This window comes from Festucalex cinctus, chromosome 21 (genome assembly GCF_051991245.1).
Source record: "Festucalex cinctus isolate MCC-2025b chromosome 21, RoL_Fcin_1.0, whole genome shotgun sequence".
NCBI lineage: Eukaryota > Metazoa > Chordata > Actinopteri > Syngnathiformes > Syngnathidae > Festucalex > Festucalex cinctus.
Window position 1 is genome coordinate 21,257,189 of NC_135431.1, and position 15,000 is coordinate 21,272,188.

Below are 15,000 nucleotides of genomic sequence, written 5' to 3' on the forward strand. Positions count from 1 at the left end.
ATATATATATACATGTATATATATATACATGTATATATATATATATATATATATATATATACATGTATATATATATATATATATATATATATATATATATTAGTGCTGTCAAACGATTGCAATTTTTAATCTGATTAATCACACTTTTAAATTTTGATCAATCACGATTAATCAGCTAAATTACTCCCGTATTTGCGTAATATAAAATAAATACAAAATACCGTAATACTTTGACATGAATGCATTTTATTATCTGAATGTCATTTGCAAACATTGATTAAATGCATGTACGCAATTGCATGCATGCGTGTATTGCTCAAAACGTAACATCATCATAACATTTGGGTGCAATTCAGCAATTAATTAAACGTAAATTACTTTTGTTTTATCTAAAGTCCCGTCAGGGGTGTTTTTGAAAGTGAAATTTACCACCGAGCACACCAACTGGAGTCACCCCACTCATTTTGGAACAACAGGCATAGGAAATGCCGTGAAAGTGACATCGAGGTACGGTACTGGTACGGTATCCCGTGCAACACTAATAAGAACATAACATGCTGACTACATCTTAGAATAGACACATCCATACAGTAAGACACCAGCTAAATTTAGAACCTCCGCTCACCAAATTTGGGCTTGCTGAATCAGAATTAGAACGACTTTGTCAAAATTCAGACTTGAATCTGGTTGAAATGCTGTGGCATGCTCCATTCATTCATTTATGCTCCAAAACACTCCAGTGTTGCAGAATCAAAGCAATTCTGCAAGAGTGGGTGAAGCCAACCAAGTTATTTGGTTTGGGGGCAAGTCCTCTTTCCACACAGGGCCAGATAGCTTTTAAGTTTATTTTCCTTCATAAATGAAATCGCCTTTTCAAAACATTTTAGATTTAGCTTGGGCTATCGCTCTCCGACATTTACGTTTGTTTGATGATCTTAAAAAAAAGTGGGGAAAGTATGTTCAAATAAAAAAGGAGTACTCTCTCAGAGCACCATAATCAGCAGCTATCAGCACCAACTCACATACCTCGTCAGCCAGCCTGAGCAGCATGCGAAGAAAGCGTCCCAAGTGTCCTTGTCTGGCCGAAAGCTCACCTCTGCCTGAGTAGTCCGTTCTATAAAGAGCTGTGGCACTGTCGACTATTAGCAGAGCATATCTAGCAACAAAAACAAACGAACAGAAAAATGCAAAAGCTCATATTTCATGTACACTGCAGTGCAGCCCCCCCCCCAAAAAATTAAAATAAAGTAAATGTGTATTATATATATATATATATATATATATATATATATATATATATATATATATATACACATACATACATACATACACACCCCTACGCACAACCCCCCCCCCCACACACACACACACAACCTCTTGTGTTTTTGCATTATTCGAGTAATAGCTTTTAATATTTTGATGGAATGTAATTTTTAGTTTTAGTCACATTTGGAAATATTACTGTACGTTGTGAATAAAAATCTGAATATGAAGAAAATTGCAAAATAAATAAAAATCTCAATATTTGTAAAAAAAAAAAAAATTGCAATTCAATTTTTTCTAAAATCGTTGAGCACTATTGTGCACTTTACATCTCAATGGGATACTCTGGCATAAGGTTACAACTCGGCCACTTAGTTCCATGCTGGTGAAGCGGTTGTGAATTTGATCAAGCTGGTCATGCAATCTTCATAGCTGGGCCACTTTATAACTCCCAAGGCCAAAGGTGATATTCTGATTTTAACACAGTCCAAGAACAGGGGCCATGAATGACAGAATATTTTTGTTTCAGTCACGCCTGGTGGTCATCCAAAATTTACAATTTATTAAATGAGATCGACTAATATAGTTTGTTGTAGAAGGCAAGAAGCCAAAAATAAGGTATTTGACCCTTAAGCTTAAAGCACCAAAGATTGTCTCACACACCTAGGGTGAAGTTTGCTCTCCGTATTTGACCAATCCCCCGTGGTGCCGCGCTCGGGAATCATTCGGTGATATAACCACCTAATTCCAACCCTTAATGCTGGGTATCAAGCAGGGATGTAATGGGTCGCATTTTTATAGTCTTTTGGTCCAACATCATTCTTTAACAATGACATGAAATGTTGTCCAATAACCCAGATTTAAAAAATAAACCAATAAATAAAAATCCCAAATCCTTTATCCCAACTCACCTGGACTCAGCCATCATGGCAGATGCCTGATAAAGCAGCTGTGTCTGATGATCCGTATTAAAAGCTCGAGCGTAGGCTACATTGTCCAAAACATCACTGCCCACCAACCCATACCTAGAGACAGAAAAAAAGATAACTCTGTAAATGGCTCCTTTTGATTTGAAGTCTCGTCAATGATACAAAATTGTTTTTAGTCCAGAGGAACTATTCAATGGGATCTCCTGTCCCCCTTCACGTGGGTATTGCACATGCGTGGAAGCGCGCGCGTGTGGGTATGTGTGTGCGCGTGTGAAACACCGCACACACCCGTCCACTAAATGCGACGAGCAGCCCCCCTCTGACAGTAAGTCAACGAACGTGTCGACGGTTAGCTACCCGGACCTATCGTTAGCCTAAGTACAACAATGGAGAACATTACCTTAGTGCAGACGTAGTATTATTATTATTGTTATTATTAATTAAATATCTGGTGTACCTTATTTATTTATTTATTTATTTAATTATTTTCTCTCTGTGTGCCCTGCGATTGGCTGGCAACCAGTTCAGGGTGTCCCCCGCCTACTGCCCAGAGCCAGCTGAGATAGGTGCCAGCACCCCCCGCGACCCTTGTGAGGAATAATCGGTCAAGAAAATGGATGGATGGATGGATGGATGGATGAATTATTTTCTATTTTATTATCTGTTCTCATTGCTGCTGGACATGTAAATTTCCCAGAGGGAGCCATCCCAAAGGGATCAATAAAGTCAAGTCTAAGTCTAAAGCCTAATTTATGCCTCCACGTTTGCTCTCGCGTTGATAACCGGTCATGAATTTTAAGTGCCGCGTCGCTCGTGGCCGGCTGCGGTGCACACGTCGCCAATCCTTGAACGCCGTAGATGGCGGGGCGTAGCTCGCTTCTGATTGGTCCGTTCGATGGCGTTTTTTTTTTTTTCCCTCTCTCCCCGCCCCCCGCCCAGATAGATTCCGTGAAGGCAACTGGCGGCGCAAATCGACTTGCTGCTCGGAGACCACGGCTGTGCATGTGGATATGTGCCTGGGACGAGAGGCGGAAAACAATATCTTAAAGAAAATAATAATTATTTTTTTTTTTTAAACTCTGTTCGCTAAGCGCATGGCTGTTGTGTTTTGGCGAGTTTACGGCCGACACCGATGCAAATTGGCAATAATTAATTGCCACGTTGATTAACTTAATCTCCCCCCGGCTTTGTTTAGTGTTTTTGAATTAAATAGAACTTCCTGAATCCGTCATAAAATGCAGAGGAATCGCCACTCTGTGGCATCGCAGCCATAGCGACAGCTGACTTGGTGTGAAACTCCAGCAGACAAGGATGTGTATTGCGCACAAGTCGGAAGGCAAACGCACGAGTGGAGCTCCGCCGTAACGCCTCTGCGCGAACCTCTCGCAGAGGCATACTGAGGCCTTAAGTCTAAGTCTAAGTAGTGTGTGGTCATTTTGGAGGGATTCGACTGGTCGTGTGGTCTTCCACAAAGTCTGATGACATTTTTCGTAATTGTGTGAGGGTTTAGGGAAAGGAATAAACCTGAGAGTAGTCTCTCGTGTCTCTCTTACATGCTGTGACGACAAGAGGATGTCGGTTAGTCGATCGGGATAACGGCTATCACTCTTACACAAGCCGTGACAACAGCGTTTAACCATTTTTATTGATTTTTTTCCTTGCTTTTAGATAACTACGCAATGCAACATCAGGATCTGGATTGCTTTGTTTGTCCGTACCAAAACGCACATGCCGACTCTGACATGACATCTTGCGTCTTGATTGGTTTACTATGTCATGCGGGTGTGGTTTACGGTAAGGTCAATTGTTAGCCTCTCACACAACAAATGAAAGAGACTTTCAAATGTGGATGCTGGCCGCCTCTCACACCTTCTTGGCAACAGACGAAAGGGAGTTTGCAAACGTTGGCGCACAGTGAAAAACTGGCTTATCATTAGCATGGACGAAGCTACGAAAGGAAGTATGCATGATGCAGATGTATTTAAAATAGGACAAAACAACATCCTTGGTTCTTTGGTCGGCCAGGGTACAGCGCTACACAAGCACAAGAAAGGCACAGAGACCTGCCAATCATCCCTCTCACACACGACGAAGTGAGTCAAGCAGTCTAGTCTCTGATCATGATCTTCATTTTATTGAAGTTAGAAACGAGAGTACAGAGGTAACAGGTGAAAAAGAACAAATTATTGTTAATACATAGAAATACATTTGATTAATTTCCCCAAGCCCGTTAAGAGAACCATAAAGGGCGGAGCTTATCAATACAACCGTTTTTTAGGGCCGAGCAGCGACCACTGCGAGGTCCCTATTGTTTTTGTAAAAATTATTATTATTATTAGGGCCCGAGCAGCTACCGCTGCGAGGTCCCAATTGTTTTTCGATCGGATTATTATTATTATTTATTAGGGCCCGAGCAGCGACCGATTGTTTTTGTAAGAATTCTTCTTCTTCTTCTCCGTAAACGATCGCATTTTTGAGGACCTAAACATTTACGAAAACTCACCAAACTTTGCAATCTCTTCGGGCCCGGCGAAAGATTTGATATTATGTAGTTATCATAACAACGCGACTCTAAAGCGCCCCCTAGCGTAGAAAAATAAAAACCAATACCGGCCCGTTTGACCGAGAGCTACGAAAATTGGCAGGCACGTGTAGCACCCTGAGACGCACAAAAAAAGTCAGTGGAAGCCATTTCCTAAAATGTACAGGAAGTGAGCTATGAATTTTTTAATGTCCAATTTTGACCTATTTGGCACATTCACTGTGGTCATGCTTTTCCCCCCTTTGCAAACATTTTTCATCCAATTGACTTCAAACTTGCCATGTATCATCTCAAGACCTGAGAAAACAACTGGGCAAAAAAATCTTGCCTTTTCGAAATACTATATGATGGGGGCGGGGCATCAAAAATTGCCTTTCAAATTTCATTTCTCCAGAAAGACAAAATGCTTAATAACTCCCATGTACAAGCTCCAAAAAATCTCAAACTTCTCATGCAACTTAATAGTCACGGCCTGAAAACATCTATATAATAAAATTCAGTTATACATTTAGCGCCACCTAGTGGTGACAATAAACACACCGAATATTGTAACTTTTCGCCAAAGGGCGTGGCCGTTACGGTGCCGCAAAGTCTGAAGATTTTTCGTGACAATAATAGTTGCTTTAACTTGACCCAGATGATCCTATCTTCTCAAAATTTCACACATTTGATGAGAGTCCAGCCCTTAAGACATCTACGAACGTATATTTCATCTTACTTATAGCGCCACCTAGTGGCAGTTTTTTTTTCTGATGAATTTTCTTCAACGTTTTTCTCCAAACACGTTAACTGGACCTACCTCATATTTGCTCAGCAGAGGGTTTCGGCCTTCATGATGTCACAACACGAAGTTTGTGAGTTTTCGCGAAACGCTGTGGGCGTGGCTAAGCGCTGTTCGCCAAGAAAACAACGCCGATTTTGAGGGTCTAAACATGCACAGAAACTCATGAAACTTGTCACACACATCTGACCTGGTAAAATGAGCAATATTTTATCATGTATTGTGCTATTTTTATAAAAATGACTCAATAGCGGCCCCTAGAAATTTTTAACTAAGCAACCCTGCTTGTACGTTTAAGCAAAATCTTTGGAAGTTTTTAGGTGCATGAGGGAGCCCAAGACCTACAAAAAAAGTCTCTTGGACCCATGTGCTAAAATGAACAGGAAGCGAGCTACGAATTTTTGAATGTCCCATTTCTTTACGATTTTAACACATTTACAGGGAGCATACTTTTGCCCACTTCTCCTACACGAAAAAATCTTGACTTTTCGGAATACTATATGATGAGGGCGGAGCATCAAATTTTGTGTTTCGCAATGAAAAAGGATATGCTTAATAACTCCCCGGTACATACTCCAAAAAATCCAAAACTTGACATGCATGTTTATAGTCAAGGCCTGAAGGTATCTCTATGACAACATTCAGTTATATATGCAGCGCCACCTAGCCCTTGAGGCATAAAAAAAATACCCCACTTAAGGTATTTTTACAAAAAATGTAAACTCATTCGAAGTGTGATAACGAAGTCATTTATGAATATTATTCTACTTTCCACCACTCAAAATGTTCACTAGCATCAGACATACCCGAACATACATATTTTTGTTATTTAGTTTTATTTATTTTTGATAGCCTCTCTGGACATTAAAAGCAATATCGTGAATGAAGATATGCTTAATAACTCCCAGCTACATGCTCCAAAAAATCCCATACTTGAAATGTATATTTATAGTCAAGGACTGAAGGTATCCCTATGACAAAATTAAGTTATAAATACATTGCCACCTAGTCCTTGAGGCATAAAAAAAAAATGCCCCACTTACGGTATTTTTGCAAAAATTGTAAACACATTCTAAGTGTGATAACTAAGTCATTTATGAATATTCTTTTACTTTCGACCACTCAAAATGTTCACGGGCATCAGACCGATCCAAACATATTTACTTTTTTATTTAGTTTAATATTTTTTTGATCGCCTCTATGGACAATAAAAGCAACATTGTGCAATTAGTACGAGCGATGATGTGTATTATATGTACTTTTGCAAAAAATACCAATCAGGGCAACTCATTGCCTTAAAATAATAAAAAAAAAAAAAGGCGCAGATTTTTGCAGATCTCAACAATGACCAAAACCCATTGAACTTGACACACTCATCACACCTGGCAAAAAAAAAAAAAAAAAAAAAAAAAAAAAAAAAAATCAAAATGTAAAGGTTATCATGGCATTGTCAAAGAAATTCTGCTTCCAATGTGCCAGTACCCCAACGTGCAAGTACCCCAACGTGGCCCGGCCTGCGAGGGCCCTTTATAGCTGCTCGCAGCTCCAGTTGTTTTGTTTTTTTATTTTTTATTTTATTTTATTCTATTTTTTTTAATTCAGCGCCAGTTTAAAACCAGGGCTCAGTACCCATCTCTATAATTGATGCAACTATGTGTAGCGAAAGTGAGTCGTCTTTTTGACGAATTAATAATTTGGACGATACTGAGGTAAGTTGTAATTATCTCAATAACCTCTAGGGGCACCACTTTGGCTTTGCTTTAGTTAATAGGAGCAAACAACGATAAAATCCTTTCTTTATCAGTCACTCATAATCTGAAGTCACAACACTCAATATTCAGTGGTTCGCTGTACTAACAAAAGAATAATAATCCACTCGAAAACACAGATGATTTAGGCAGAATAGACTTTAAAAAAACAACAACATAAAAACATTTATTCACCCTCTCTGGAGCCAGGCCTGGAGGTAAGGCTCGTTGGCAAGCGCCTGGTGGCCGGCCCTGCACCCATGGGGCCCGGCCGGGCACAGTCTGAAGAGGCAACATGGGTCCCCCTTGCCACGGGCTCACCACCAGTGGGAGGGGCCAAAGGGGTCGGGTGCAGAGCAAGCTGGGCGGCAGCCAAGGGCGGAGACCTTGGAGGACCGATCCCCAGCTACACAAGCTGGCTCTCGGGACATGGAACGCCACCTCTCTGGCAGGGAAGGAGCCCGAGCTGGTGTGCGAGGCTGAGAAGTTCCGACTAGACATAGTCGGACTCGCCTTCACACAAAGCTTGGGCTCTGGTACCAGTCCTCTCGAGAGGGGTTGGACTCTCTTCCACTCTGGAGTTGCCCACGGTGAGAGGCGCAGAGCAGGTGTGGGCATACTTATTGCCCCCCGTACGTTGGGGTTCACGCCGGTAAACAAGAGGGTAGCCTCCCTCCGCCTTCTGGTTGAGGGACGGGTCCTGACTGTTGTTTGTGCATATGCACCAAATAGCAGTTCAGAGTACCCACCCTTTTTGGAATCCTTGGAGGGTGTGCTGGAGAGCGCTCCTCCTGGGGATGCCCTCGTCCTGCTGGGGGACTTCAATGCTCACGTGGGTAATGACAGTGAGACCTGGAGGGGCGTGATTGGGAGGAACGCCCCCCCCCGATCGGAACCCGAGCGGTGTTCTGATATTGGACTTCTGTGCTCGTCACGGATTGTCCATAATGAACACCATGTTTAAACATAAGGGTGTCCAAATGTGCACTTGGAACCAGGACATCCTAGGCTGCAGTTCGATGATCGACTTTGGAGTCGTGTCATCGGATTTGCAGCTGCATGTTGTGGACACTCGGGTGAAGAGAGGGGCGGAGCTGTCAAATGATCACCACCTGGTGGTGTGTTGGCTCCGATGGTGGGGGAAGATACCAGTCCGACCTGGCAGACCCAAACGTATTGTGAGGGTTTGCTGGGAACGTCTGGCGGAATCCCCTGTCAGAAAGAGTTTCAACGCCCACCTCCGGCAGAACTTCTCCCTTTTCCCGGGGGTGGCAGGGGACATTGTGTCCGAATGGGCCATGTTTCGCGCCTCACTTGTTGAGGCAGCTGATTGGCGCTGTGGCCTTAAGGTGGTTGGTGCCTGTAATGGTGGAAATCCTCGAACCCGCTGGTGGACACCAGTGGTAAGGGATGCCGTCAAGCAGAGAAAGGAGTCCTATCAGGCCTTTTTGGCCTGTGGGACTCCGGAAGCAGCTGACGGTTACCGGGTAACGTGGCTTCGGCGGTTGCTGAGGCAAAAACTCGGACATGGGAGGAGTTCGGTGAGGCCATGGAAAACGACTTCCGCACAGCTTCGAGGAAATTTTGGTCCACCATCCGGCGTCTCAGGAGAGGAAAGCAGTGCACCATTAACTCAACTCAATTCAACTCAAGTTTATTTATATAGCGCTCTCAAACAGCGTGAACTGTCACAAAGCACTTTACAGAAAGACAAAAAAAAAATAAAACACAACATATAAAACATTAACACCAATACAATACAATCACAACAAATCAAAATTCTTCTATCCCTACATACGCTTTGATGTTTGAAGCAGTTTTTAGATGAAAGAGGACAGAATCAGCCTCCTTTCAGCAGTTGATCAGAGACGTGATCTCAGCATGCATGACGTCACACACATTTGCTCCAAGCTAAGTTTGCTTATAAGCTAGCTCATAAGCAAGCAGCTGCTGCCGTTCGCGATGAGCAACATACACACAAAAAAGAATGGTCCACTTTTCCAGTCCCATCCAAACTGCCTCTCCTCCAAGCGCCGAACCTCCATCCACTCCACGACCCGCGTACACCACCGCACCCAGCGGCGACGTTCGCGTCCTCAGCTCCACCGCCATCCATCCTAGCTAACCGGCGTAGACTGTCCAGTGGCGCCGACATTTCCTCCGAGCAGAAGGGCTGTGAAAAATGCTGCCTGTTTCCTGGCGCAAAAAACACAAGCAGGTGCACGGTGGGGCAGTCGGATGGCCCCGACACTCCCCCATCAGAAAACCGGTGCAGGCATGCAACTGAATGAGCGCAACCGCCAGACACCGACACTCTCCCGCGAGGAATATCACGGCCATAACGCCGAGAACAGTCCACTCCATAAGCGCCATCCATCCAGCTCACCAGCGCAGACTGTCCAGCAGCGACAACTTCTCCTCCGTGCAGAGGGGCTGTGAAAAACGCTGCCTGTCTCCTGGCGCAAAAGACACAAGCCACCCACAGGTGCCCGGTGGGGAAGTCGGATGGCCCCGACACTCGCCCAACAGAAACCGTGCTAGTGCAGGCATGCCCCTGGAGAGGTGTTCTGGGCATGTTCTACCGGCGGAAGGCCCCGGGGACAACCCAGGACACGCTGGAGAGACTATATCTCGCGGCTGGCCTGTGAACGCCAACACATTAGCCGCCTGCTCTTAGCTAGCCACTCGGGCTTGTCGGTCAGCCTGTGAAGCTGCAAGTGATTGACACTTTGTCTCAAACATATCAAAGCATTCGTTTTTGCAACGCAGGACATATTCGGACATCTTGCACAATGCCTTGCACATCTCGAAGGCTTTATCCAGGAGCACGCCTGATGTAGCCAGGGTGTCCTCACGAGGCTCGCCTCAATCGATGTTGCTAGTCTATCTGTTGTTTTTGTCCTATTCGGAACTCTGGACTTCGGTATGTCAGCTGTGCCCTTCCAAATATGCCAGGGCACACACTTGAGACTTGAGGTCGGAAAAACGCAGTATAAAGATGTAAGATTGTAAGATTTTGTAAGTCACGTAGAGGAGCACTAACCCAACATGTCTACATCAGTCGCATGTGCAGCCGCGCCCCACGTGACGTCATGGTTACGTTTCGTGCGACAACTACTTGTAGGCTGTGCGCATGTGCAGCCAACCGTACCGTTCTCTGGCCCACCTCTCCCAATCATGCCAAACTGGGGATCCGAACTGTACTCAGGCGCGGATCGATTGCGCTCACACTACCTATAGAATGCAGAATTTAGCAGCAAGTGTGCTTGGGCATGGTACAATGGTCCTAGTGTGAGCGCGCTCTAAAACATCTAACTTACCTTTCGGCAACAGCCAGGAGTCTCTCTGGTCTGAAGGTTCCCTCTGTGTCAATGTACATGGCTTTACCTTCACCACCCCCTTGATCCATGGGCAGCTGTGGGATGGACAGAGTACCATTGTGAATGTTTCATTAATTTGTTATTAGATTAAACATGTGAACTACTGAGTTGTGTGCAATAAAAGAGGTCTTAAAAGTGACACCTATTTGAAATGGCACATCTTGTGTTATTTTACTTTTTTTTTCTCAGCTTTTAAATATTTCGGCTTAATAGGCCCCTATTGTTTTTGTAGAAATAATGTTTGATACCAGGGGTTTGATACCGCTTGGTGCCGCAGTTGGTAAAGCACATTGTCCAGTAACTTGGAGGTCATGGTTTCAAATCCTGCCTTCGACTGTATGACACCAAAAGAGTTTTTTGTGCGTCATGGGCTCAACTAAACTCAACTCAAGTTTATTTATATAGCGTTTTCAAACAGCCTGAACTGTTACACATATGCCACTAAAATTTCGCGGGAGCAGCAGCTTTAGGAGGGAAACCCAGACCTCCCTCTCCCAGCCACTTCAACCAGTTCCTCCGGCGGGATCCCAAGGCGTTCCCAGGCCAGCCGAGAGACATAGTCTCTCCAGCGTGTCCTGGGTCTTCCCCGGGGCCTCCCGCCGGTGGGACATGCCCGGAACACCTCTCCAGGGAGGCGTCCAGGAGGCATCCGAACCAGATGCCCGAGCCACCTCAGCTGGCTCCTCTCAACGCGGAGGAGCAGTGGCTCGACTCTGAGCCCCTCCCGGATGACCGAGCTTCTCACCCTATCTCTAAGGGAGAGCCCTCACTCGTGAACAAGACCCCAAGATACTTAAACTCCTCCACTTGGGGCAGGATCTCATCCCCGACCCGGAGAGGACACGCCACCCTTTTCCGACTGAGGACCATGGTCTCGGATTTGGAGGTGCTGATCCTCATCCCAACCGCTTCACACTCGGCTGCGAACCGCTCCAGTGAGAGTTGGAGATCACGGCTTGATGAAGCCAACAGCACAACATCATCTGCAAAAAGCAGAGATGCAATGCTGAGGCCTCCGACTAGATATAGTAGGACTCGCCTCCACACACAGCTTGGGCTCTGGTACCAGCCCTCTCGAGAGGGGTTGGACTCTCTTCCACTCTGGAGTTGCCCATGGTGAGAGGCGCAGAGCAGGTGTGGGCATACTTATTGCCCCCCGGCTCGGCGCCTGTACGTTGGGGTTCACCCCGGTGGACGAGAGGGTAGCCTCCCTCCACCTTCGGGTGGGGGGACGGGTCCTGACTGTTGTTTGTGCACATGCACCAAACAGCAGTTCAGAGTACCCACCCTTTTTGGAGTCCTTGGAGGGTGTGCTGGACAGCGCTCCCCCTGGGGACTCCCTCGTCCTGCTGGGGGACTTCAACGCTCACGTGGGCAATGACAGTGAGACCTGGAGAGGCGTGATTGGGAGGAACGGCCCCCCCGATCGGAACCCGAGCGGTGTTCTGTTATTGGACTTCTGTGCTTGTCACAGATTGTCCATAACGAACACCATGTTCAAACATAAGGGTGTCCATATGTGCACTTGGCACCAGGACACCCTAGGCCGCAGTTCGATGATCAACTTTGTAGTCGTGTCATCGGATTTGCGGCCGCATGTTTTGGACACTCGGGTGAAGAGAGGGGCGGAGCTGTCAACTGATCACCACCTGGTGGTGTGTTGGCTCCGATGGTGGGGGAAGATGCCGGTCCGACCTGGCAGACCCAAACGTATTGTGAGGGTTTGCTGGGAACGTCTGGCGGAATCCCCTGTCAGAAAGAGTTTCAATGCCCACCTCCGGCAGAGCTTCTCCCTTGTCTCGGGGGAGGCGGGGGACATTGAGTCCGAATGGGCCATGTTCCGCACTTCCATTGTTGAGGCGGCCGACCGGAGCTTTGGCCGTAAGGTGGTCGGTGCCTGTCGCGGCGGCAATCCTCGAACCCGCTGGTGGACACCAGCGGTAGGGGATGCCATCAAACTGAAGAAGGAGTCCTATCGGGCCTTTTTGGCCTGTGGGAAACCGGAGGCAGCTGACAGGTACCGGATGGCCAAGCGGCACGCGGCTTCGGCGGTTGCTGAGGCAAAAACTCGGACATGGGAGGAGTTCGGTGAGGCCATAGTTGATTCCTCCGGGAATGTTTAATCAAGTAGGAATTTTGAATCTTAACTCTTTGACTGCCAAAGACGTTTCATGATGATTAGTAAAATTCCAATGAATGGAATGCGATCTTTCATTGAGTAGCCGCATTGTATATGTAGTAAAGGCAAACAATATTCTTTTTGCCTTGAAAGATGAGTTAAAATGCTCAAAAGTGGCTGGCACTGTGGATTTTTTTTGTAACGCCTGGCAGTCAAAGAGTTTGATGCCCCGCCCGTCATATAGTAAGCCAACAACTTTAGATTTTATTTTTTTTTTACCCAGATGTTGTCCCAGGTATTGAGATAGCCCAAGTTTGAAGTCAATCGGGTTAACCGTGTAGGAGAAGGGGGCAAAAGTATGACCCATATCAGTGTGCAAAAATTGTCCAAAGTTGGACATTCAAATATTCAGACCTCACTTCCTGTTTATTTTTGGGTACACCTAATCAAAGTATTTTTTGTTGGTCTGAATGTGCTACAGGTGCCATCCAATTTTCGTAGCTGTAGGACAATCGCAGCGGGACAGGGATCCGTGAAACCTATGTAGGGGGGCGCTTTTTCTGTTATAATGTATGCCGACTCTAAAATATCAAAGTTTGGTGAGTTTTCGTTCACGTTTAGTGTCTCAAAAATGCGATTGTTTGAGGTGAAGAATAATGATGAAGAATAATAACTAGAGCTGCGAACAGCTATAAAGGGCCGTCGCAGCCCCATTCACTTTGGGGTACTTGCATGTTGGGGTATTGGCATGTTGGGGTATTGGTACGTTGGAGTACTGGAACATTAGAAGCAGAATTTCTTTGAAAATGGCATCTTAAACCTTTACATGTATTTTATTTATTTTTTTTGCCAGGTGTGATGCGTGTAATGCTCAACGAGTTTTTGTGAATGTAAAGATCTGCAAATACCAGCGTCATTTTATAATTTTAGGCAATGAGTTAACCTGATTGGTAATTTGTAAAAGTGTATATACACATCATCGCTCATTGTATTGTGCAATGAGTATTGCACAATGTTGCTTTTATTGTCCATAGAGGCAATCAAAAATAAATAAAACACTAGAGCTGAGAGCAGCTATAAAGGGCCCTCGAAGCCCGGGCCACGTTGGGGTACTTGCACGTTGGGGTACTAGCACGTTGGGGTACTGGCACATTCGAAGCAGAATTTCTTTGAAAATGGCATAATAAACCTTTACATGTGGAATTTTTTGCCAGGTGTGATGAGGGTGTGAAGTTTTGGTGAATGTTAAGATCTGCAAAAATCTGCATCCTTTTATATTTTGAGGCAATGAGTTGTCCTGATTGGTATTTTCTGTAAAAGTATATATACACATCATCGTTCGTTATACTCATTGCACAATGTTGCTTTTATTGTCCATAGAGGCTATAAAAAAAATAAAATAAAACAAAATAAAAAGTACATATGTTTGGATCAGTCTGATGCCAGTGAACATTTTGAGTGGTGCAAAGTAAAAGAATAATCATAAAAAAATGACTTAGTTATCACACTTAGAATGAGTTTACAAATTTTGCACAAAATAACGTATGTGAGGTATTTTTTTTTTTTTGTTATGCCTCAAGGGCTTGGTAGCGCCTTTTAAGCGTATTTAAAACTGAATTTTGTCATAGAGCTACCTTCAGGCCTTGACTATAAACAATGTCAAGTTTGGGATTTTTGGAGCATGTACCGGGGAGTTACTGTCATGACTAGGGTCATGCAGGAGTTATGTTTGGTTCTAATCTCATGTCTGAGTTCACGCCTGGGTCAAGTTTGACTCCATGACCTGTCAAGTTGAGGGCAAGTGTCTGTTTTGTACTGATGTAACCAGCATCAGGTTTCGGCTGGTTTAATGCTATGTGATGTTATGTGGTGTCAAGAATCTTTAATGCTATGTGATGTTATGTGGCGTCAAGAATCTTGAATGCTATGTGATGTTATGTGGCGTCAATAACTATCTGTAATGCTATGTGATGTTATGTGGCGTCAAGAACTATCTGTAATGCTATGTGATGTTATGTGGCGTCAAGAACTATCTGTAATGCTATGTGATGTTATGTGGCGTCAAGAACTATCTGTAATGATATATGATGTTATGTGATGTCAAGAATCTATAATCGCGTTACTGGGTCAACAGCCAATCAGATAATACTGGGACCCACATGTCTAGCCACAACCAGCCAGTTCGACAGCCCAAGGGGGCTTGGTATCTCGTGATTCTTGATGCATTCTCGTTGCTTT

General features: G+C 44.7%; 1 protein-coding gene and 1 long non-coding RNA gene across 6 annotated transcripts in view; one reads left to right on the forward strand and one right to left on the reverse strand.

Moving 5' to 3' along the window:
• rad51 (RAD51 recombinase) overlaps positions 1 to 15,000 on the reverse strand; it is a 192,844-nt gene that overhangs the window by 57,012 nt on the left and 120,832 nt on the right. For all 5 annotated transcript variants that reach the window (XM_077509832.1, XM_077509833.1, XM_077509830.1 and 2 more), the window contains exons 6-8: positions 10,584 to 10,678; positions 2,175 to 2,288; positions 1,027 to 1,156 (exon numbers count right to left, since the gene is read on the reverse strand). In XM_077509832.1, the coding sequence (XP_077365958.1) occupies positions 1,027 to 1,156; positions 2,175 to 2,288; positions 10,584 to 10,678 (339 nt within the window). The remainder of the gene's footprint in view (positions 1 to 1,026; positions 1,157 to 2,174; positions 2,289 to 10,583; positions 10,679 to 15,000) is intronic.
• The window catches only part of LOC144009900 (uncharacterized), a 1,890-nt gene continuing 1,498 nt past the window's right edge, over positions 14,609 to 15,000 (forward strand). The window contains exon 1 of the long non-coding RNA XR_013281063.1: positions 14,609 to 15,000. This exon is cut by the window's right edge and continues 293 nt beyond it. This is a non-coding gene — a long non-coding RNA (uncharacterized LOC144009900).